This window comes from Numida meleagris, chromosome 5, assembly GCF_002078875.1.
Source record: "Numida meleagris isolate 19003 breed g44 Domestic line chromosome 5, NumMel1.0, whole genome shotgun sequence".
NCBI lineage: Eukaryota > Metazoa > Chordata > Aves > Galliformes > Numididae > Numida > Numida meleagris.
Window position 1 is genome coordinate 26,725,012 of NC_034413.1, and position 25,323 is coordinate 26,750,334.

The window sequence follows — 25,323 nt, forward strand, 5'->3', positions numbered from 1 at the left end:
AGCATCTGACTCTGTAAGACAGTAGTTGTTGTTTCTGTGCAGTGGGCAAAGCCTTTGGCAGGAGCACGGGCCGAAGTGTAACAAGGTAACTGAAAAGTCAAGTCTAGGTTTAGTAATTAAGGTTTCATTTTTCTGTCTCTTCTTTTTCCTGTAAAAAGATTTATATCTGTAAATATCCAGCATGCTCTTCATGTATTCCTAAATTCTGTACACTGTAGGAGATCATCATGGTACTGCATTTGAAATCACAACAAATTTTGAAGGTTTGTTACTGCTTGAGACTAGGAAAGGATGCAAGAATTTAAAAAGTACCTTGTATTAAATCTGGAAGCCATATTGCTAGGAATATCATAATAAGACACATAGCAAAGGTGAGACGGTAGTGGAGGTGGATAAAAGCTATGGTATGACAAACCATGCAAGATTAAGGCAATGAACTGTGACACTAACAGCAGTCATACACCAGAAACTGTTCCTAGTAAAATCTAAAAGAAGAGATTTCAGTGGAGCAGCTGTACAGTCCTGTAGATGGTTTTACACAAATTAAACAACTACTCAAATGCTAAATGTGTTTTCTTTCTTTCTTTTTTTTTTTGACATAATTCTTATTTTCCCTGTGGTTCCAAGTGCCAGTTACCACTGATTATATCATTAGTCGGGATAATGCTTGTACTTGGATTTTAATTCTATGCAACCTTTGCTGGACAGTGAGAAGTCTTAAAAACAAATATAAAAAGTAGCTGTTTAGGGAAGATGAATAAACTTGGAAAAAAATGAGGTAAAATTTGTTTCATGGCAGGAACTAATAAGAGGCATTTCTTTGCTCCATTAAATAATAGATTAGATTCATTTAAGTTCCTGTGTTTCAGTACTTGTTTGTACCTTTATAGATATATTTCTATACATAACTGCAAAGCGTGCTGAGATTCTTTGGGAGAAAATCACTTTTGAAATGAAAGAAGTTACTTACAGAACCTCATATCCCATGAAGGATCAAACAACATACACAAGAATCAGATCAATCAGAAATGTTTACACAAAAGTTCCAAGCGACTTGATTCCCTTCACTATGTCTGCTACCATCTCACAGACCTTTCTGAATTCTACATTAGAAAGAAATGCCCAGCAAATCTGCTTAATTGAAACCTATATCATTTATTGTCTTCTAAAATTTTGTATGTTTTTGAGGTAAGAATAATATGGGAAAAGTGGAGGCCAATTGAATAGGGATAAAGTAGAACACACAGAGCAAAAATTACCTGTTTTCTGATGTTGCTGCAACATTTTCTTTGTCTCTGTGAAAGGAGGGGATACCATATGAATAAAGGAAATGCAGTTGTCATTTGTGGCAAAAAAGAAAAAGAAAAAAAAAGACAATTAAAAAAAAACAACCAAAAAACACACAGGGCAAAGGAAGATAGGTTTAGGAGAAATGTTTGGTTGCCAAAAGCATCCTAGAGTGGTTGCTCATAAATATAGCTGTGAGAAACATTTTCAGCTCTTCAAATGAAACTCACCAAATTTGCAAGTTTCCTGTGAGCATTTTCTCTCATTCAAAATTAAAGAAAAATGAAGGAAAAGTATCAATTTTGCAATTCTCATTTCTCATGCAAATCTGGCATTGTCTGTATGTATACAATTTCAGGAATAATTTTTACTTAGATACTTCCCTTTTAAAAGAAAACTCCAATGGTGTTCCAATGAAACATAATCTGATGTCAAATCTAAGTGGTAAAAATAATCAGATTTGGGCAGTCCTTGAAGATCCAATACTTTTTAAATTGCAAGGAAATAAATGGTTAAAAAAAACTCATATGGATTGTGTATGCCTGGCATCACTTGAAAATTCTATACCCTACCCAAATAAGTACTAGTTTTCTCAGTTCTAAGTTTAATTAAAACAAGAAATGTCATCCCTTCAGAGAAGTAAGGAACAAGTCAGCTTCCATTTCAGTGATAGTTAGGCTGTAAATCCTATAAACACACTCACAGAAATAACTGATTGGTTTGAGTGCAAGCAACTGTATATTTGTGGAAGAATTGTAAAGACTATAATCCTTAAGATTTAGACTCCTATGTTTGAGATCTAGTCAAGTTAAATAACTGAGATAGGTCTCAAGATTTAGCAATATGGTGGTGATTACTACTTTTTAGGACAACACTCTCAAACATATGGTTTGAATTTTGGGTGGTCATATATGGAGCCACGAGTTGGACTTGATGGTCCTTGTGGGTTCTTTCCAACTTTGGATATTCTATGATTAAAGTGAGAGGCTGATAATATTATAGTCAAGAAATTGTGGTGGAATTTCAGCACATTTAAAGTTAAAATGTGTCAAATTAGAATACTTCCCACAACTGAGATATAAAATTACAAAACACAAAGCAAATGCCCCCATTTACCCAAGTGAATCTCCTTTCTGAAAAGTCCTTCCAAACAAGAAATACAAGGATTCATTTATCTCGATTTCTTGTGCTCTGATCATTGTCTTACATTGTTTTGAAGACTATTCTTAATATTTTTCATTAGAAGTATTTTATATATTTCTGTGTTTCTGTATGTACACATGCACACTCACATGTGCACTCTTCTCTTAGTTTAGCCCAAATAAATTTATAAACGCTTGTCTATTAGCAAAGACTTAGGCATAGATATTCTCTAACCTCCCAATTTTTAAAATCCCTAACTATAATGTAACCCCCAAAATAAATGAATTGAAGCCAGACTTTCAAACACAGAAGTAGATTTGAAATGAGCCTCAGATGCGTCTGTCTGACGCATCAAGAATGTTATTATGGTCAGAATGGAAGAACCTGACTTGGAGGTAAGTACCGCAATAAGATGAATTGTTCACCACTCTAAAGCAATGAGAAACCAAACACTGCCTTTATGGTAACCAAGCTGAGATTTCATTGGAATGTCCTGTATAGTAAAACCAGGCTGAAACAAAGTGGGGGAGGATGAATTAGAAATTGGTAGAGAGTGCCTTGGATATGAAAGCGTTAGTATACCAAGAGTATATCATGCAAGTCTGTTAAAAAAATAATAATAAAATACAATTGCAGCCTGAAGTGAATAAAGCATTGTTTATTTTCAGTGTTACAAAATATTCATGAAAAATTATAGTTAAAACCAAAATGCAGGCAGTTTTGGATTGGGCAGAAGCAATATTAGGCCTCTGGTGTGACTATTAATCTGATCCAAGTGTTTCTGCTTTGCGAGCTGTGACTGTACTGAAAAATGCAGAACATCACTTGAGTTTGAGATAAGGATTTTACAAAAGCTTTCTCCCTGAGTTTGCAAGTATAACATAATGCTGAGTAACATGGCAAGGGGAGTTGTGAAGTTTGCAGAGATAGATAAGTGTAGTAAACATACTTCCACAGAGTAAAGCAAAGAAAAAGGCAGAGTAAAGGGAAAGATGAGCTCATAGGCACACAGCGCTTCCTCACAGTGTTGCTTTCAGGAACTATTTCTCTTCTCAGTCAGCAGGAATAATTCCTGCTTGGCTAACATTGAGAAAGGCTCAAGATCAGTTGTATCTTACTGGTGATACTTGCATTTTGAAGAACAAACTAGTGAATTTTCTGCATATGTTACAATCAATTTTTTTTTTTTTTCAAACTAAGTAGAGAATTAATTTTGCTTTTGAGTCAAATACATCACTGGGACAAGCTTGGTAAAGTCAATACTCTCACAACATGTACAAAATTGGCTCAGTATATTATGGGCAGTTTGTATCCAATATTAGTGGATAGCAGTTTTGAGCTAACTGATGTTAATGATTTTTCTGCACTCCCTTTAGCCCCCAGCTAAATAGCTTTTGATAGAAGGACCTAAGTCAATGACTATTTGAGAAAACACTGCAATTCCTACAAGGTTTTGTTAAATATCGGACATATCTCTCAAACAAGACTTATGTATGGAACATACTGTCTGTCCCAATTACATAGTATGTAATAGAGCGGAAAATATTAAATGTTTCCTTCTCAAAAAAAGGGTGCTATGTGATATGGTCATAAAGACTGACTTAATTGAACGATTAAGATGGAGTCCTTCTCTCTCCCACACTAGCAAGAGTGTGAGGAACAAAATGTAAAATTAATTTGCAAGCCAAGCTTGTGTGTTCCACTGGACCCTAAAAGAGCTTCTAATAAGCAATTCCACTGAATCAGAACTGTATGTGCTAAGCAGAAGAACACTTACACATTTGGTTTCCAAACATAAAATAAAATGAGAAAGATTCCCAATCATTTATATGTATCAAGTATATTGAGATACTAAGCTTGTGCACTTTCTACCTGCCTTCCCTAGACTCTCTCTTGAACGGCTCCTCTCTGTTCCATCAAAATGTTTTAGAGACAAAGAACCAATCTGTAATGAAGATCTGATGTCATCAGGATTTTTTGGCATCCTAAGAGACCGCATGGTCCTTCAACTCTTTTCTGTGTTTCAACATTGAAGCAATAAATGAACACTATAATTAATTTATTCTCAGTGTTCTCCTGCAGCATTTTTTTCCTACATTTTACACATGAGGAACCAAATCTTAATAGAATTGCTCATGGCCAGATAGAAGGTCCATGGCAGGGCAGAGAGTTGAAATGAATCAGCATTTGAATCCCAACTAAGTATTTTAAATATCAACTCACCCTCTTTAGTAAGAGATTATGGAGCTATTTTTTATAAACGTTAGTATATAGACTATCGGTATTTTCCTGTATAGATCATCCAATAGCTTTCTATTGAAGAAGACACCTGAAAGACATATAGGCCTCTTTTTGAAAGAGGGACTATTTGTTAAGAATTACAGATTATTAGGGTCTCTATCTCTTAAAATCAAAAATTCTCTTTTTCTAGTAGTATGTTGTGAATTTGCAGGACTTTTCCTAACTAGACTCTTAATAGCTTTCATCCTAACATGTACTTATATTTACATAAGCATATTCTCCTAAAAATAAAATTTCCTTTTAAGAAGTTGAAGTCACAAAATATTTCTTCAAAAATGTCTTAGAGGGTGCCTGGGAAGAAAGTTATATGAAAGCTATTTAATAATGGCCTTCCAAACATTTTTTTTTTTGATGGCATGAAATTCTAACACTGTTGGACACTCTTTACTGAGCCACAGAAACTGCTGATCCAGTTCTGATCCAATGAGGCAATTTTTAGCTTTGTGTTTGGAGCTGACAATTTTTCCATAAACACATGAATATAAAATCATTGAGACAGTTTATCTTTTCTTTTCCCCCAAGCTCTGTTTTTATAACTGTAACAAGCTATTATCTTAACAGAGACACCACAGGACACACACAAAAAAGTCATAGGCAGTTAACTGGAAAGGATAGAAGATGACTATCATGCTGGTTTAGTTAAAACTTTAGCTTGGGATAGAAGAATAGCTAGTCTCTCTTTTTCAGCCACCTTAGTTAAGAATGTGAGCAGCCCACGCCAAAATAATAGCAGTATATCCTGCTATCTCCTTTTCAAAACAGGAAAATCCATTTCGCCCAGAAGGTATTCTGGTTTGCACAGACAGTGCCGCAGAATAGGAAAAGCATTGTCATATATTCATTTGAAAAAAAGCAACAGGTACTTATTCTCAACAGGTAGTATGGAACTCAGTCAAAGCAGCTCACTAAATCAAAGCAAATACCTCCTATGGATTTTAGTGGCATCTTCTAGCATGCTGTAACACTAAGCATTCAAATAATAAATACATATGGAAATAAAGCAGCATATGTGCTTGTAGAAGTTGAGATAACTTTTCCAAGATTTATATAGGGACATTTGACATGTAAGTATGTACTCCAATTTATCATACTGGTAAATGTACCATTTTAGTAAGAACAAAGACTGCAAAATCCTGAGTATATGGATCAACTTGAGCTTTGATGTATTCCAGCTCAAAAAATAGTGCGAATAACTTTCCCCTGTCTTAGCCTTAATTCTGCAATCAGATCTATCTGAATGGTTCCCTCTAGCATTTTAGAACCCCACTGGTAAAGCACAAATGTCTGCCAGCAGGCACCTGGTCATAGGAACCTCTCAGACTGTATTTGGGACCACTGTAGCCGAGGACAGTGCACAAGTTTAGGTATTGTACACTAGGAAATGATTCCCCTTTCACTGAAGCATTTTTTCTCATTGTGACTTCACATTGCTCCAGGGAAGCTGAGAGAACTCGTAGATCTCACTGTCAGCTTGTAGTTTTTCAAGCCAATTTTTAATTTGTACACATTGATGGTAAGAAAATTCATTCTTTCTGTACGTGGTATTATCATAGATTTGTATCTGCATCTGAGATACACTACTGTGTCTTTTCTGCTTGATTCTTGAAACAAATAACTAGGTGGTATGAGATAGAGTAGTTGTCAGTTTTTTTCAGAACATGGATTACATATTACTACGCATTCCCTTAAGGGTTTTCTTAATTTCCCTTTCTCTCATTTGTAATTGTATAACATTCTGGGTCAACAACAATTGATTACATGGAAATGAACTATTAGGAAATGATTAGTATTTAGTATAATTCTGTTAACATTAATGCAATTTAGAAGCAGAGTAAAAGGAAGCAGTGCCAGTGCTATGCCATCAGCCAGTTCTCCAACTTGTCTTACAAAATGCTCTGTTAACCAGTCAGATGATCCACAGACTTCAGTTGGGTGCTTCCAAGTTACACATGCCTATTAGAAAGCTGCAACATGCAAAAACTGTTTTTTCCTTATTAGACTGAAGGCAATGGAAGAAAACAGTACAGTAAGAGAAAGCTGCACCATGCACTGGTATTTTGGTTAGCCATTGGCATCAGTGTCAGGATGTGTATGGGCATATAAGTATATGGGATGCATACAGTAGCACAGAAGGAAGGAAAGTGATGTGAATTTCTGCCAGTGAAGAAGTAAGTGTTGGTCAGGAACATGCAAAAGACTGAGATGGTAAATAAGAGATACTAAAATACAGTTCACTACACCCAAAAAGTGAACACAAAAGTGAATCTTGAGCTTTGACAGTCTCTATTATCTTATGCATTACTTGCTTTTAAACTGTTTCACTGTATTTATTATTTTCATCTGAAATTTCATCTCCCTCCTTTAGTTTTAAATGAGTGCATTCAACTGGATACAATAGACCTTATGACTCCCACCTTTGACCAATTGCTTCTACAGAGAACTGGCTTCAAAACAAGGAATCAATGGTCTCTAAATTCACTTTTCCCATTGAACTTCAAGGAGTTTTTTGGGGAAGAAAGACATATTTGTTCAGTTTACCCTTCTAGACCCACTCACAATTCCATAGAAACAATTGAGTTTACTCACTACTCCAATGTTTTTTTTGTCACTCTTTAGACACTAAAAGGTAACCAGGATAAGAATAAATATATGTACTTGTTATTATTTATTGTAGTAACGTTCCTGAAATGAAATAGCTAGCTACCAAACACTGCTTTATTCTGTGTGTTGTTATAGAAAAATAAGCTACACCCTTCAGAAAGCTTTTTGGTAATCTGCTTAGTGTACAGATAGGAAGTTTTTGGCAACTGGGTAAGTCAACCATGCTAACCACCAGAAATTCTGGCATACGAGGGAAGAGGATCAAAGTACCTTAGATCTTGTCTTGGTGGTATCAGATAGATAGCTTTGATAAGGAGAATAAGTTCATTGTGCTTGAAAGCAAACTTTAGTCAATTCATTTTCATGTATATTGCAGAAGGCTGCTGATAAAGCACTGATTAATGAAAGCCAAGAATTGGTTTTACCAAGATCTGCTACAAGATCTACTACTATCGTGTACCATACCAACATTCTAGCTTTTTATATTTGCAAATTAGAATTTGTGCAATTGTCCTAGTATTTTCTAAAGGTGTAATGATAGTCCCAGTCACTAAGGCTCATGGTAGACACTGGTAAAGAAGCCATGGAATCAATCAGCTTATTCCCTGTGGGAACCTAGAAGTACAAGTGAAAGACTGGTCACCCCTTCCTGTTTACAAAGAAGGTTTCAGACAATTCTGTGATACATGAGAGCTAGACTTTTCAAAAGTGATAAAGCACTCCCTAGAATTCCTGTCCCTTACTACTGAAGATATACTCCACGCAGTTGTGCATAATGAGAAAGAAACAGCAATGAAGAGGAAGTGACCTTTATATTTATTATATAGAAAAAAATTTCCTCTCCTATCCAGGCAGGTGTGGAAAGAGGGAGGCAAGAGAAGGAGCCACAGAACTTTTCTTCTCTTGCAATTTTTTCATGCACAAAAGGAAGAGAGGTCAAGTTCTCATGCCTGCTTTCCTAAAGGCACACTCTTGCCACATCCCATCAGCATGCCTTGCATGCAGTCAGTACTCCTACTGCAAACTAAGAACTCTAAGAGGTGAGGAAGAGACCATTTGTGTAGAAGACAAAGCAGCAATATTCAGGAAAAAGGTTAGTATATAACAAACGGTCTTATACCACAGCAGAAAATGAGCATTTCCCTGTGTCATAACCAGACAAGCAGATTTACCTGGAAGGCCTTTTGGTTTTGATTTCCTAGTGGCATCAGCTTTGCTGTATCTTCATTAAATGCTTATAATACTAGGCTTTACTGGCAATACTGGGAAGGACAGGGGGATAATATCTCTATCTGCATACTGCATTTTACTATCCTTCTTGGCATGGAGATTATGTAGAAGACAATTGTCACCATCTCAGTGTCCTCCACCCAGCAAAAGAGTCAAGGTTCAAACTATATTCAACATGGAACAGATACACCTGCCTATCATCAAAGCCTTTTTAAAGAACTACATGACTCATTGAGTCGTCAGTCAGGAACCTAGTTTAAGCTTTACTTTCATTAACTGAGACTACTTTTCCTAGGCAAAAGAGCAGACTTCTGCAAACGGTCAAGAAACACTGCAAGATGGGGTTGGCTGATCAGAAGCAACTTACGAGATAAGCCTGGACGTTAAGAACAGGACATAACCAGGAAAAACTTGAACTCTAGCCGAAACAAAGCTAGCGGCCTCTCATAGCTACTTAGGAATTCTCATCAGGTCTAAGTCTGTCATAGTCTGCAGCTATGAGAGATTAGAGAATAACAAATGCAGCCCACTTTATCCACCTTACAGAAAAAGCCTGCTTCCTCTTCAAGAATTAAAAACGCGGCCTGTTAATAGTTACACAAGGAAATATTTGCAGCATGAATTTCTGGGGCTTGGAGATCACCATGACAACATAAAAGCAGATTTTTGAGGTGAAAGACTTAAGGAATCACTGGGTTAAGAGGTTAAGTATAAACAAGAAACTAAACAGAAAAATTAGATTTTTTTTAATTTTTTTTTGGAAAGGGATTGGACCAGTAGAAATATGCTGTAGTAAATGATCTTGCATTAGGGATTAATGACAGCAACTTCCACGGGGTTATTCTCATTTTAAAAGTAAAAAAAGTACCAACTATTGAAGATTTTTCTCTATTACTTTTTCCTATGGTTACATAAAGAGCTGAAATTCTACAAGCTTGTAGAGTACTGAGATTCTTGTTTCTGTCTTCCCGGGAAATAGTTTATAACTCTATCTCTTTATAACTAGACGGCTTATATGCACTGTTTATTGTTAAATCCACAGAAGCAGACATAAGGGGAAGATGGCCCTTAATTACATTTGCATTAATTTCATAACTAACCAAACTGCTGTTCTGATTATTTAAAAGTATCTTTAAAAATGACATTAAACATAAACATTCAGATATAGTACAAACATTTTCATTACAGTACATGCACTAGAACTACCTGAAATAAATAGTATCCATATTATGTTCATAAAACATTTAAGGATACACGATTCCTATTTAAGTGAAAATACTTCCATGTATTTATTCAGAAAACCATTTAATTTAGTTGAATACTAGAATGAAGATTTTTTACTTAGGTACATTTTCTGTTTAAGAAAAAGGGTTAATTGCATATTGACATTTTAAATTCTCCTAAAATTTTCCATGCATAAATAAGATTTACCCATTCTGAATTGATAACTGATATTAGCACCACACAGGAGAATTGGAAACGTTACTCTTATTTTGTGCTGGTATTAGTTTATGCTGATTGTCCACAGGTACCAGTGAGATATGATTGGAATTTGTTTGCATTCCCATAAGGAAATATAAATGAATGTTGTGCATTAAATTGTGTGTTTACTGAATTGCTACAGTACTTATATTTTAAACAGTGAAGTACATTTTAAAATGGACTACTGTCCATGTACTCTTAAATAAAATAGTCAAACTTCTTTTTCAAATGTCTGAGATTTTAAAAAATTCTTTAAACACTCATATTTGCTTGATTTATGCAAAATCCTTCAAGAATAGTAGCTTTTCCTGCCCACAAAATGAGAGTTTAGACGTGTTTTTTCTTGGTGATATAAATTACAGATATTTGAAAGCTGCAAAAACTGTAAGAGTTTCAATTTTGCCTGTTAATCTCTATGATCAGAATTACTGTTACCAGATAAAGGAACATAATGCAGTTTAAAGAAGTTAATTAGAAAAAAATCATAAATTGGGTGGTAGGCAGATCTGCAACATAATTAACCTTTTGTTGCTTTATCACCAGAAACTTTAGTTTCAGTCAGCAGTAAGGTCTACTAATGCAGATTGTTAAGGGATAATATCAACTGTTTCTATGGAAACCATAAATGTAGTTTAATTAAAATGCATTTTTTGTATAATTTAATGATCAGAGCATAAAATAGAAGTTATACTTCTCTTGGTGTACTTTAAACAAAAAACAGAAGCACATGGGGGGTCTTTTGGATGGTTGTACCTTAGTTTGACTGTCACAGTTTAAAACTGAAGCACTGTTGTACTGTTCAAATAGAAAGATCCCATTTCACTAGCAATGTCTCAAGTGCCTCTATACATTAATAAGCCAGAGAATGTGTATTATTCAAATGGAAATCTAATGGTATTATCAATATCTTGTCATTTAGCATTTCTTAATTATGCCATGTTCTCTTTAACAAGTAAGAAAGTAGTTGCTCATTTCTTTTGCTGTCTTTTTCCATTATTTTGTCAGGTTGATTCTAATTCCAATAGTTTAAAGGTCAGTAAGAACTATAGGTAATAGGGAAAAGCTTTTTGACCAAATTTTCTACTGTGGAAAGAAAAGTGCACCTTTTTTCAATAATCAGTTGAAGCAGTTATTGTCTTAAAAAGGAATGAAGTACTGTGTAAAACAGGCACATCGTTATTTTAGTTTTAAATACTTTTATTTGAGATAAAGCATGCTGCTATATACAGAAAAAAAATGTGGGTCAAAGCAAGAGCAATACAGAATGGGCAACAAGTTCCTTTGAACTTATAAGATGCTTTAAAAACTTCAGTGCACCAACAGTACTCTGTAGTCTCCTTACTCCTAAACACCTCTCACAAGAAGTCATTTCCTCACAGGTCCTGAACAACCACATTCTATCTGTCTTTCATCTAATGAGAAATTTAGGTTTCAAACACTACAGCAAATAGTTTTAGCAAATAACTTTTACTAGCATAATATACTGAAGAAAAAATTACATTGCTAAAGTCTTATTTCAAACAGCATCATTTGATCATGAGAACTAAGCAGGTTGTACATTTAGCAAATTCTAGGCCAGGCTCAGCCAGCTTTCCTTTTCATCCTATTTTCTCGTATTTAATTATCTTTACAACAATAAAAGTCAATAAAACCTAAGTCCTCCTCATAAAGAAATACCGTGAATAACTTTCCTCTCATTTTCTCCTGTAAGTCAAAAAAGTAAAACAATGATATTTTCCTTCTATCTATGTATTGAAGTTGCATTTGATATTGTAAAGGACAAAAGTTAATCTACTTTGTACCAAAGAACGTGAACAAGACCGTATGATTATTTTTACTTTTGGTGACAGTGAGTGGATTCCAGGCTAACAACAGAAATCTACCACAGACAGGCACTCAGAAAAAATAAAAACTACCTAGCAATCATCTTTCCTGTATGTGTGTAACACTCTTAGGCTTTAACTCAGGATAGCAGTTATTTCTTTACTGTAATTCTCTCTCACTTATTTGCCCACTTAATGTGGGCTTTTAACTTTTAACATTAAGGATTTGCGCCGACAGGCCGTGATGCCAGTTGCGCAATTTGGCAAAGCGTGGGCTGTTACGTTCCGTTTCAAACCTTTCCCTGTGGCATGAAGAAAGAGAGAGAGAGAGACAGAAAGACAGAGACAGAGAGAGAGACAAAGAGAAGAAAGAAAGGAGGGAGAAAGAAAGGAATTAGGGAACATGGCTACTACTCCCTTGCCTTATTATAATTAGGGAAATGGCAATTTATTTGGATTTGTTTCCCCAACTTTCAAATCCGTGCAAAGAAAGCTGGATGATCCTTTTTAGACTGTAAATGAATTTTTTTGCATATGTTCATTTCTGAGGAGTAATTTGATTTAACTTCATATTCTGTGACTTATACTTGGTACTACAGGTCTGCTTTTGCTAGAAAGGTAGTGCAATTCCATTGTTTCCCTGCCAGCAGATCCTCTTGGCTCTCCCCTCCCCAACCCAAGCAGTCATTTAAAGTTAATTCAGTACAGGAGCAAAATTACTGCTAATATTTTCCATTCCGTAATTAATATACAGGCCAGCATATTTATATCTATTTCTTGCACTGTCCTGTAAGGCCACCAGACACAGTGCTCAGCAGTAGTTTCTATAGTTTTCTCAACAGAATTGAGTATAAGTATTTCTGATCATTTGTATTAAAGAGCAGAATAACTTGGGATTTTCAAAAGTGCAGTCCTGTGAATAATTGACCTCCTCCTGTCAAAGGTTCTGACTGCAGACTGGTGCTCTTGAGCAAGTTGTAAGCAATGTTCAGCACCTTTCAAAGCTTAATCTTTTCCAGACGTTCTATAGTTTAACTTAAGATTTTGCAAACATAAGCTGAAGGAGGAGGATGCGGGATGAGAGCATAGTCAAGGAGAAATATATGTTATTTACAAATTTATTTGATCAATTGCAAACAAATTATTTTACCCTCATTATTTAAACTCAAAGTGCAAGATAACTGTGTTAATTGCAGCAGAACTTGAGAGTGAAACCAGCGAAAAAGAAAGGAACAGACCAGACCGGTTTTACTCCTCAGGCTGAATGCAGCAGAAGACAATGAACAATGTAAGTATCAAGAAATTCACTGATATTTCTAAATTTTCTTTCTAAATCTAAGGGAGTCTTTATGTATGACTTCCTAAACTATCTTTTTATTACTTAAAAATATAAAAGTATTTCTGGCTGAAATACTAAAACTTCCTGGTGGCATTTATTCCAGTTACACTGAACTGTATTAACTTCAGCAGTTCTTAAATTAACTTCAAGAATTCCCTCACTGCTTTAAAAATATATCCCTCCATTCAAGGAAATGGCATTAAGAAATACCTGCCGAACTTGAAATAGATATCATCTTTCTGAAAAGCATTCTGTAACAATCAGCACAGCAGCAAATTAATGTTTTCACAGCAAGTTATAATTGTTTGTGTGCCTTCAAAACAGCAGTAACACTAGCAAAAGAAAGTCATGCTCTGCATTCAATGATATTAGCAGAAAATAATATTCTGCCACCTGAAGATTCCTGAGTCTTATAGATACCACTCAGAGCATATGTTAAGAAGCAACAATCCAAAAGTGACTATTTTCATGTAAAATGGGCCTGTCAAAAGTAAGGCACATGTGCTTTTTTTCAAGTGTTTGGAGGAGATCTTACTGCCATCTCTTGCAGTTCTTGCTGACTACACTGAAGAAGTGACACGAAGAGATGTCGTAAAGCACCAGAGGGGGATTGCTCACAGCATGCTCTAGGACCAAAATTATCCATTCTGGGAGTTTACATTTTGAAACATTTTTTTTTTTCCAGAATGCCAAAATAAAATTAATGCAACATTTAACCTGGCAGGCTTCACACTCCACGATTGCATCATAGCTTTTTGTGTTTGAGAGCCCAGGAAGCCTTCCAGCTGATCCCCCAACTGTGGGCATGGGGCAAGACCTGGCTGTACGGGCTGTACAGTGTCTGGAAAAGACACTAATGAGAAGTTTGTATTCCATTATTGTGATGATAGAGTGGAGTTCAAGTATTAATTCTATCCATCTGACATAGCTTCTTCCATCCTTTACAAAACCAAAAGATGAAACAGAAAGGGGTCCAGTCAACGCAAGAAAACATACGACGGACACATGCATAACCAGTGCTGGGACTAACAAATCTGCGGGTGGAGTACACATAATGCTTGAAGTTGGCAGCAGGGCACCAAGATGAGGCAAGCGCTATCAGTTTGCTATGAAGGAGGCCTCATTTCACTTCTTGCACCAGAGCTCATGATGTACTGCTACACACAGTACAGCACTACTAACTACCCACTATTATATTCCCTTCTGCCTCTACTACCAATGAACGTCCTTAGACTTCTTTTGGTAATCCAGGTGTGTTTAAATATACTCAGAATCATTACAGTCCTTGTGGTAAAAATAAATAAATAACTAACATTAATACATTAAAACTGTAGAAAATGTGCAATGCACAGCAGATATAGTTATGTACTTTAAATTACACTAAGAAACATAACTTTCAGTACGCATGTTGATGCGCTAACACTTGCAACCTATCTAATACCATGTTAAATTTCCACTACCTAGTATTTTACAAAGCCACATCCAGAAAGAATGCTTCTTTAATAAAATATATTACTGTCAGATGTGTATATAGGGGAACTGTTATGTTCACTACAGCATTTCAAATCCCTCCATAGCAAGGATTTGGATGTGTGCTGTTACATCAAAACACATAACATACAGTACATTTTCTAAGAATTAGGTTTGCACATTTGATGGAAGAAATGAATCCACGGGGGATGTAATGCCAAGCCTGATATTCAGGCACCCAGCCATGAACTTTGGTGAACTGCAATGGAAGGCTTATAGCAGACATAAACTGGAAGTCTACATATTGTATTTATATATCCTATTGTACATATACGGAAGATGACAGCCATCTTTCTCATTGACTTAACTTTGTAGCTTGCATTGTGATCAAAAGCTCAATGTAGTCATGGAAGAAATACGTTGGAAAAAAGAAGACAATGCAAAAAAGAGTGAGTGGATTGAATATCAAACTCATCACCGACTCAACCTAGTGGCTTAAAGTAGCTAACGGGAAATAGGAATTTGAAGTATGGATACAGAAAATCAGGCTTGCATGCAGGATGCTCCAATTCAACTTCAGTTATTAAGCTGTACACAAGAATTTCTAATGAACTGGATCCCTGGCAGTATGGGACAACATAAGATGATCACAGGTCTTTAATTCCTTATTATACTTCTGAGCATACCCATTTTATCAGCATTATTGTTAGGTCATAGGAAGAGACAAATACATTTCACCTTAGCAAAAGCAGTCCTGTGCTTCCTTGTTATACAAGTTTTGGTTGCACTTACTTCCAACAAAACATAAATGATTATGGATATGAATGGAAAGAAGCTCCTTTGGTGTACCATTTCAGATGAATCAGATATCAGTAAGGATCATCCAAATAAATTGCACATAAGTTTCAATGCTATCACAACATTATATATTTTCATACAGTTACAAGATCAAGCAGTTACACAGGATTTGGTCTTAGAAACTCACTGCATTCACACACACAGTAAAATATACAAAAGTTGCATGGGCATAGAGCTTTCAGATCTGAACACACTTTTTTGTACTGTCTTCAATACATGCCAATTTGTTATCCTTTTCATTCAAATTACTCTCACTGATAGCATTTTAATTTTAGTTCCTTTTAAGTAAATGTGTTAGAGACAATGTGTAAGACAAGAAAATAGTTGTATATGCTTGTATTAATGCTGTTTTTAAACATTATTCGGTTATCAGTAAGGACAAAGCCTGTTTTTCACAAGGAGTTGCTTACCTTGATCTCCTCAGGGCTTCTTCATCTGGATCTTGCACTGCAGGGAAAAAGCATTTCCATTAGAACAGAAATGAATAAAGAAAGAATCAGCTTCATGGTAAAATTACAAGTTCTTCAGAAAAGTATTGACAGCCTGTTTAAAGGTACGTTTATACTGACTTTGCAGCAGTGGCTTTTATAGCAGTGAGAAGAGGAGCAGTTCCCTAGAGCTAGGCAGTAGGAAGGTGGCTATTACAACAACTTCCTCATTTGTTTACTAGCAGTGTTTCTTAGTTGTAGGCAATGACCCTGCAGAGAGGGCTTGCTGTTTTGTGGAATGGCATCAGACATAGCAGTAGATTTATACAAGGAGAAGAAACTAAATATTTCTCTGTGATGTGAGGAAGGTTCTTGAACTAGATCAGAAACAAGATCTGAGTTCAGGACCAGACAGTCAGAAAAGTATTTCTGTAGGCAATAACCAAGGAAGTTCAAACTCCTATGACATTCACAGCAGATCTAGGTTTAGATGAAAGGCTAGCAGAGAACCATAGGTATAATACAAACAATGATCCTTGGTTGTATTTTTTGTACCTCAGGAATTCACTTCTATAGAAGTGAGTTACAAGACACCTAAGTGCTTTATCCTTTCTCTAATGAATTGATGGCTTTCTATGTCTAAGATTCTGGAAAGTGAAAAATAACTGCGCATAGATTTGATTTGTAAGTAAGAATGATGGGGTCCCAGATAATCTTTTACTGTACAGTCTTATACTTTTTTTTTTTTTTGTGAGACCCTTGGCAGGTCAAAGAATTTGCTTTATAAAGCATAAGGTGAGACATAACACTTGGATTTCCTAATTCCCTTAAGTTACATTCAGGCTTCTCTGTCTGATCTTAGCCCTCAGTGAGAATGACTGCAAGAAGGATGCAAACTGTCCCCAGGTATTAGTCACTAGAGCTGGGATAAGAAAATAGACAAATCTAAAACTGGGATGAAGGAAATGCTTTGTTATTTGACTTACTGTACTCCGTTCCAGTCATCTGGGCAAGGATGCGAAAAGACTTAGACTGCAGGTTGGCAGAACGGCGACTCCAGTCTTCAGTTTCATCTTCAGGCTTGTTCTGAGTTTTGAGAACCGCCTGATACACCGGAGATGCACTATCTACGTGAGGATCTTTAATAGGAAGGGTACTGCAATTCAGAAAGTGAAATGTTATGAAACAACACGCGATAGCTTTCATCTTAACTTCTCTCTGGTCTTACAGCTTCTCATCCAAAATAACAGCAATTCAAAACAAAAGGAAAAATACATGAATCAACATCAGGTGAATAAAGAAGAGTTTTGTCCGTTATAACTTTGAAATGCCTTGCTATTGCTCCAACCACTATATTTAAAACAGTATGAAAATGTTTGGAAATATCTGTTCGTGATTCCTCAGCCAAAGCAGCCATAAGCTTCTGTGATGATAAAGGAGTCTGCTAGTCAAAAATACTTATTTCTCTGAGCATTCAGGCTGATATTATTTCTTATAAAAAAAGCTTCACGTTGGTACTCTTCTACATTATATTTCATTATAGTTTCAGGCCAGTGTATCTTAAGGTTGCATTTAAAAACAGAAAATGCATTTCATTGTGTAACTAATGTAATAGGCTTTTACTTTTTTTTTCTTTCCATAGGCCATTACTCTTAGACAAAAGTCTGAATTCAAATTCCAGCTCCTGTAACTCTGGATTCATTGCCTACTTTTAGTAGAAACATAAGATAACTTGACTTGTTCTCAAGACTTACTTACATATTTTATATCTAAAAACTTCAGCAGCAGAATGTATCTCAGGCTTTTCCAATATCTCTAATCATCTTGCACAATGGTATGTCCAGGAAGAAACTTCTGATTTTTCACATCCAAAACCAAAGCTACAAAACTCTGTAGCACATGTGAGGTTAATGTTTTTTTTTCTCTGTGAAAATAATTTCTGCATAGCACACAGTTTGAATAGTGGCAGAACTTTAGAAATAAACTGTGAGGGAATGATGTGTACAGTCACATAGTAACTTGACTACATGACCTCTGTAAACAAAAGGTCTATTTCTGAAGTAAGTGATTATTTGTAACTGCTTTAACGTGTTATTCCATACAGAGATGTGCAGGCAGCATGCTCAACTTCACAAAAATTGAGAAATGACTCAAAAGATAAGGGCCATAACTCAGTGCTATAATGTTTAGGGAATGGTCACCTACTGTAGAAATTGCTTCTCTGGCTTAGGATCCAATTTAGTATTCTCTGAGATGCCATTTTGCAGAGGCAGTCAACAAGGAAGTTGGTTTTGTGATGTGAAAGCAGAAGAGGAATGATGGAAAAGCCAAAAGAGTGTCTGATATCCTATATATGGAGGTAGATCCTAAAGTAATGCCTCCTATTTATTTCCATGGAAAGTAGAATAGATACAAAGAACACAATAACACTATTTGAGAGAGCAAATTCTCAGCTACAAAATGCTATTTTTCAACATAGTCACCACCATTAGGAATGCACTTTTGCCAGTGATGAACAGAAGCCTGCATGCCATGCACATAAAAACTTCCACCAGTGGATCTGCTACGATGGCATCGTTGCCAGAAAAATGTTGCTCACACGGTCCATCTTCCAGCAAATTGAGCAAGTGAAAGTTAGAAGGTGCCAAAACCAAACTATACAGTGGGTGTGGTAGGGCAGTCCAGCCAAGATTGGCAATGTCTTCCACAGTCTTCAGACTGGTATGGGGCCTGGTGTTTTTGCACTGCAAGATAAGGGTTGTCTTCCTCTCTGGCCTAAGTGTTAAGTTTGAGCCTTCAGCTTAGTCAGCGTTGTGACGTAGCAGTCAGAATTGATGGTTTGTCTGGGTCTCAAGAAATTCAGCAAGATCATGCCTTTCCTACACCGAAAGACTGCTCATCACTTTACCTGCTGAGGGCTGTGTAATTAACTTTTTCTTCGATGGGGAATTCACATGTCACCACTCTGTGGACTACTGTTTTGACTTCAGCTTGTACTGGTGGCTCCACGTCTCATTACTGGTAATGATGTGATCCAGGAAAGAGTCACCTTCAGCCTTGTATTGGTTCAGTAGGTCCTGACAAACTTGCATGCAGTGTCCTTTGTTCCAGTGTGAGCATTTGTGGGAGCCACCTGGTGCAAATTTTGTCAAACTCCAATGTTGCCTCCATCTTTTACAGTACACTGAAGCTGATATTCAATTCTGTACACAGCTCCCTGGTTCTAATCCACAAATTCATGTGGATGAGCTTACCGAGGTGTTCTTCATTTCGTGATGTGACAGCCGTGCATGGTCCTCTAGAACATGGCCCGTCTTTCATTTCGCTGTTGCCAATGCTGAAATGTACCACCCACCTTCTCACTGTGCTGATATCCACTGTTTGGTCTCCATAACGTTCAGCAACCATCAACAAATGTCAATGGATGCCATTTTTCCATGTGGAGGAATTCCATTCCACACTTTTGGCTTCATACGCACTTCCATGTCAGACTCCAGTCTGTCAGGCTGCCCCTCTGCTGCCATCTGTCACGCCGCAACAACATGTAATGGAATATTGGTGGGAAGGTTCAACCTCTTCTGCCATACCACCACCATCCTCCTCTGACATCATGGGCCAACTTGATAAAATTGGAGGCGTTACTTTCATGGCAGCTCTTGTACAACATACACTATGAAAAAAATACTACCAAGCAATACCTTAAATGTCAGTATTTTCCAGGTGACACACATCTCTGCTTCAACACTGCATAACACAAGCTCTTTTAGTAGATCTGCAACTAGCGATAGCTGGATGTGTTCTTCAGGAAAGACTGCAGGTGGCTCAGAAACATGACACATGCTTATATATGCTGTAGACTCACTGCATGTGTGTTATGGGACTGTATCATATTCCAACGCCTTAGGATTTTTTTATTTTTTTTTTTAAGAAGAGTGCTTATATTTTTCCTACTCCCAGCATATGCAGACTTTTCACTTCCTTGAGGACCCAGCTAGGTACACATTTCCGAACTACATGGTGGAGAAGAGCTTTGGAAAAAAAGACCTTAAAAATGAATCTTCAGTTCAAGCTCTGAAAAAAAGTTCCCCCAAAGGTGACCTAGTTTTCAAGGTCCCAGCTGCACATCAGACATTCTTCTTAGTATTGACTAAGCATGCAGTATCTTTTGCCTTATTAATAGAATCACAGAATGGCTGGGGTTGGAAGGGATCTTTAAAGATCATCCCATTCCACAACCCCTACTGTGGGCAGGGAAATTTCTAGGGAGAGGAAAGGCTAGGTGACTGCTTTAATTGGCCAACAGTTACTTTTTACCTCAGACATGTATTCTAATGCTGAAGTTTAAAAAAATTGCTAGGTCTGATAGCAAATTTTACAACTGCAGACTGCTGCCGACTGGATATGTAGCACTGCTGATTTTAACTGTGTACTCCTGTGGCAGCTGTAGTGTTGCAAGTCATAGACGATTCAAATTGTGTTCTTTAAATGCTCCAGCTAAAATGTTTTATTTTTATCTTACAATCAAGATACAAAGAAACAGTTTAAAAGTGTATGTATGGATATGCCATTATCTCTAGAGACTAGATCACAGATTTCGTAGTAGCAATGCTATGATATATTAATGTCTTTGTGGTAGATGATTACTGCAGGAAATGGAGCTTGGTGAATTAGCCTCCCCTAGCACAGTGAAATATGCTCCTATAAATTGAACTAGATTAATGCAATACATTGGAATATTTCCAACTCTCTTTACCGCAGCAGGCCTTTTTCTTTTTTTAAAATTGTAATTATATTGCAGATGAGTAAGTAGGACATATGAGCCTCTCAGTATGGAAGTGCAAAACACAGAGCATCACTAATTATGAGCACTTCATAAAACTAAATGTGATGCTTGACTCACCCAGATAGCGGAACTACATACATAACAATGTTAATAAGTAGTTCTTATACCTCTTCTTCTTAATTTAATTTTACCATCTGGGTGTGCATGTGCAGAAGTATTATGAGTCCTTAAGAATGTTACCTAAAATTGACATTACTGAAAAAAAAGGCTGCCCAAATGGATTAGAGCTTTTGAGGCTTTTTTATACCATATCCTAGGATATTATGTAGGATTCAATGAAAAGTTCTTTCTCTTTTTGCACGTTACTATGCGGGTCAGATGTTATTTGCATTAAAAGAAGCTTAAAAGACAGTCAAATCTCTTTGAATAAGTAAAAATGTGATTTTATCTTGCAGTTCATTATAAAATGTGGTTTACTCTGTGAATCACTTCCTGAATCATGACTCAGTTTTAATTTAACAAGGTAGATAGATGATAAGTAAAAACTTAGGATGGACTATATAGTTCTATCACTACTGTAAGCATACAACAAAATATTTTAACATAGGATATTAGACTAATTCCAACTATTAACAGAAGCTCTGAGATTTAGAAAGAAAAAAACAATTCCTGCAGATCAGAAAATTATACAGGCAAGTTGACTTATTGTAAAGAAACACTAGACTTTGTTTAGTTTATACAGTCATAGTATTGATTCTGCTACCAGAACTGTAAGATCTTCATCCTTGATAAAGCTGTTGGATTTATATCTGCTTACACGAATTGTGGATTTGGCTGAAACTGCATAATGGAACATAAAAGAGGTTTTTACTGAAATGTACTTGAAATACCTGACCACATGGTTGTATTGCAACCAACTCTTGGTTCTTGGTATATCAAAATTAATTATAACAAAGCAACATAGAATAAGAAAAGATATGAAGTCAGAGCATTTGAACATTGCTATCCTGATGTTTTAGTATGAGGTCTGAATAATTGCAGCATAAGTAATTTGTAAGCTTTCCTTTAAGTTCTCCATGGCAATCCAGTATTTGTGAGTTATTTTCTAAGCAGACTAGACCTGACACTGGTCTTACTGATAGAAAACATCAAATGGTTAAACTGGAAAATGAATCTCTTTCCTAGTACTGCTTTCACTTTTCACACGTCATAGGCAGAGAATTGGGACCAAATGAATAAGTTCACAATTTAGTCTGCTTTTATTTGACAAACTTCTCATACAATAATTTCTGCATTAAGCAAACTCTCATCTCAGACTTGATCAACTAGCAACCTGAGGAGTATCCTCAGTTTCCACTTGAAATTAAAGTTCAGAATAATACAAAGGCCAAAGACTTTAAAGAAATTAATTATGGGTTCAATCAAGTGAATTAAGATCAGTTAGTGGGGAAGCTGTCATATCAGCAAGAATCCTGTCTTTCTATCTAGATGTAAAAGGCTGTGTTAATAGTAGGATTATTGAGAAATAGTATTAAGAAATTTGTACAGTCACTAAAGCGTTAGGAGTTTAAAAAAAAAATTACAAATCAGGCTGTAACACACAGCACAGTAGATTTAGAAAGTTTCCTTCAACTGACTGTGCATAAGAATCGAAGCAGAAGTTTCCTCTGGAGTCAGGTGAATGTTAGGTTTAGGAATGAAGTCTTTAAGCATTACTGTTTGCATTATATAATGCTACACCTTTTGGTAGAAAGTGTTCTCATAATCTATACCACAGATGCAATGAACTTCTTTCTTACTTTGCTAAATTGGCAACATAGTTCTACTTACATCTTTGGAGATTGACTGAGCCCTGATCAAACCAACAAAAGGAATTGTTTGGGGTGCATTATTAGGGAGAGTTGTGATGAAACACAACAGAATAATATTGGTGCAAAAAAAATTAATGAAAAAAAATGGTTTTTAATGAGAAAATAGGTGGCCAGTAGAGGGAGTGTAAGCAAATACATAAAGTATCTGCATTTTGAATAAGCCTGCAGCTAACATTTAAAAGAAGCAATGTTAATGTTTGTTGCTCTACCTATATTTGGGAGTCGTATGATAAGAAGGTAAGTTCTATTTTAGGTAGAAGGGTACCTAATAAGGGAGAAACAGGCTACGCTCATGCCACATATAATTTCAGTCAAGTGACTATGTGGATAAGTTTATCAGACAAGATTAGCAGAAACATGCACTGGAAAAGCAAAATTATTAAAGATCAATGGATTTTACTGTAGTCCTAAGGATAACAAAGCACATGTGTAAGACATATATACAGTACATATACTAGAGATGGGGATAGTACAATACAGTTTCCCATTCCGAAGAATAAAACCATAGCCACTACTAAATAAATACTTGGCATTCTTTACCTATTAATAGAAACCCTCCCCCTTTCCTTTTTTTTTTTCCTTTTTTAAATACAGTCGTTACAAAGAATAGTCAAGATAAATGAAAAACCATCTATCTTCAAATACAGAGCACTAAATCTTTTCCTGTGGTGTTCGAGATACCAAAAAAATGTTGCATTTTCCCAATTCCATTCCAGCTGAAACTAAGATATTAACTATCCATTCCTTTTAACTGCAGAACAATAAAATGCTTTCAAGCAGAATCTAGAATTGTTTTGTATTTTTCACAGAAAAGATACTCCAGAAAAAAAGAGTCAAGGAAGAGCTCTTGTCATGCATATGGGGACTATTAGATCTATCATGCAGAGAAAGAGCATTCCACACAAGCAAATAATCTTACCCAGCAAATTCTCCACCTTGGGCTTGTGCCTGGCCTGCAATTGCATCCATGATGGCATCTTGGGAATACATGCTGATTGGGGTGTTATACTGGGCATGAATTATAGTAGCCTTGCCGCCTAGGCCTTTCACTTCAATGGGTTTGTGTGTAGACAGGGCAGAGTCCTTCAGGACACTGGGATTGAAACGTTCCGTGAAATCCGTACTGGATTATGCAAGAGTGAGGTTCAACAGGAAGGGAGGGGAAGAAAGGAGAAAGGTGTGATAGTTAAGTGAGAGAAAAACTACTAACAGAGGAGTGTACATGTGTATTCATGGCATCTCACCACAAAAGTTTCTGTTCAGAGAACAAGAGACAACATAATAACAAGTAGCAGTTAAAAGCTGGCTGTGCTCATGGGTGACATCTTTGTGTTGGCTAACAGACAGATAAAAAAGGTGAAGAGCTGTCACTTTATAAAAATCGTAAAAAATCCCTATGTATTCCTCATATTTATGTATATTAAAATTCTACTCTTACATGCATATATAATTGTATACATGCACATAAATACAGGCACACACGTATCTATGCATATCCATGGATGTACGTACATCAGTGAATTCCCCGTGGAGTGTCATACAAAGCACTAGGAAAGTACAATGAGGTGAATAGATGTCAGCTCCTCTATTATTTAGAAGGTTACAGAGCGTAATTAATCACAGTGAAATTTAGTACTCATGCCTTTTCGTGTTGAAAGTCCTCTTCAGACACTGAATTTGCACAAACTCTACAGATGGCCCAAGGGTTGTGATAACGTGATAAATGCTCAGTCTCAAATCAAATTTTCTCATCATGCAATCAATGTTGCCATCATATTTGGAGGAAATGTAGCCATCTTCTTCCAGTGGCTTCATTTATGAGGAAAGACTTTTATTTGAGAAATTGAACCACAAACAATATAACTGGAGTTCCCATACCAAAAGGAAGAGTTGGTTTAATGTTGGACTTCAGCCAAATTGCATCTAGGTTCCTTTTACTGCCTAGCTGTATGTTGTTACTGTCCTACCATTTGGACTGAGCACTGTCCGGAGTTTTAATGAAAAATCAAAACCTCAGCTGTTAGTCACTGAAGTAACTGCTTTTCCTTAACCTGTGAAAGATCAAATTAATATCCAATCTTCTGATCCTACCCTGCCAACAGCAGGAGAATGTCATCAGTATAGCTCCTGTATGCTTACCAGAACTAAGCAAAACTGAGAAATCCATCCTTTGGGAAGTGCATTTCACAAAGGTTTCATTTTGAACTGAGCCAAAAGCTAAAAATGTATATAAAGCTCCTGCCCCCAACAGCAACAACAAAAGAAATGCAGTAATTCTGAAAAATATAATCCAGTTTGAATGGAACAAGTTCAATTTTCAACATAAAGCCATTAGATCTTTTTGGCTATATTAAATCTTTTGCTGAATTCTTTCCTGTGACTGAACTACATCTGCTCTGGTAGTGGAACAATAGTGTTTCTGTCGGTCATGAGTTAGCCATAGGGTATGTTTGAGTGCTAAATCTGAACTGCCAACACTGCATTGAGGAAAAAAAGGAAATCAAGTAAAGATGGCAACCATCTGACAGTCTTCCAGTGTTTAGCAAAGATGATGTGCCACCCCTGAATCCAGCCAGGAGACTCCGCTATGCTTTAATCCTTCTCTGTGGTGGGATGCCCTGACTGGAGATGGGCGGTAGGAGAGATACAGTTACACATCATTCCAAAATACTCCACAGAACATCAACAGCAACATGCTCAAGGAACA

General features: G+C 36.3%; 1 protein-coding gene and 1 long non-coding RNA gene across 11 annotated transcripts in view; one reads left to right on the top strand and one right to left on the bottom strand.

Annotated features, from left to right (window-relative positions):
• Positions 1-17,098, top strand: part of LOC110400064 — a 39,743-nt gene extending 22,645 nt beyond the window's left edge. For 4 of the 5 annotated variants that reach the window (XR_002439587.1, XR_002439588.1, XR_002439590.1 and 1 more), the window contains 3 exons: positions 13,064-13,155; positions 15,959-16,087; positions 16,964-17,098. This is a non-coding gene — a long non-coding RNA (uncharacterized LOC110400064). The remainder of the gene's footprint in view (positions 1-13,063; positions 13,156-15,958; positions 16,088-16,963) is intronic. The other variant, XR_002439591.1, reaches the window with a different exon arrangement.
• The window catches only part of LDB3 (LIM domain binding 3), a 125,467-nt gene that overhangs the window by 33,272 nt on the left and 66,872 nt on the right, over positions 1-25,323 (bottom strand). For 5 of the 6 annotated variants that reach the window (XM_021399650.1, XM_021399653.1, XM_021399652.1 and 2 more), the window contains 3 exons: positions 16,949-17,118; positions 15,945-15,981; positions 1,260-1,295 (listed from right to left, as the gene is read on the bottom strand). In XM_021399650.1, the coding sequence (XP_021255325.1) occupies positions 1,260-1,295; positions 15,945-15,981; positions 16,949-17,118 (243 nt within the window). The remainder of the gene's footprint in view (positions 1-1,259; positions 1,296-15,944; positions 15,982-16,948; positions 17,119-25,323) is intronic. The other variant, XM_021399651.1, reaches the window with a different exon arrangement.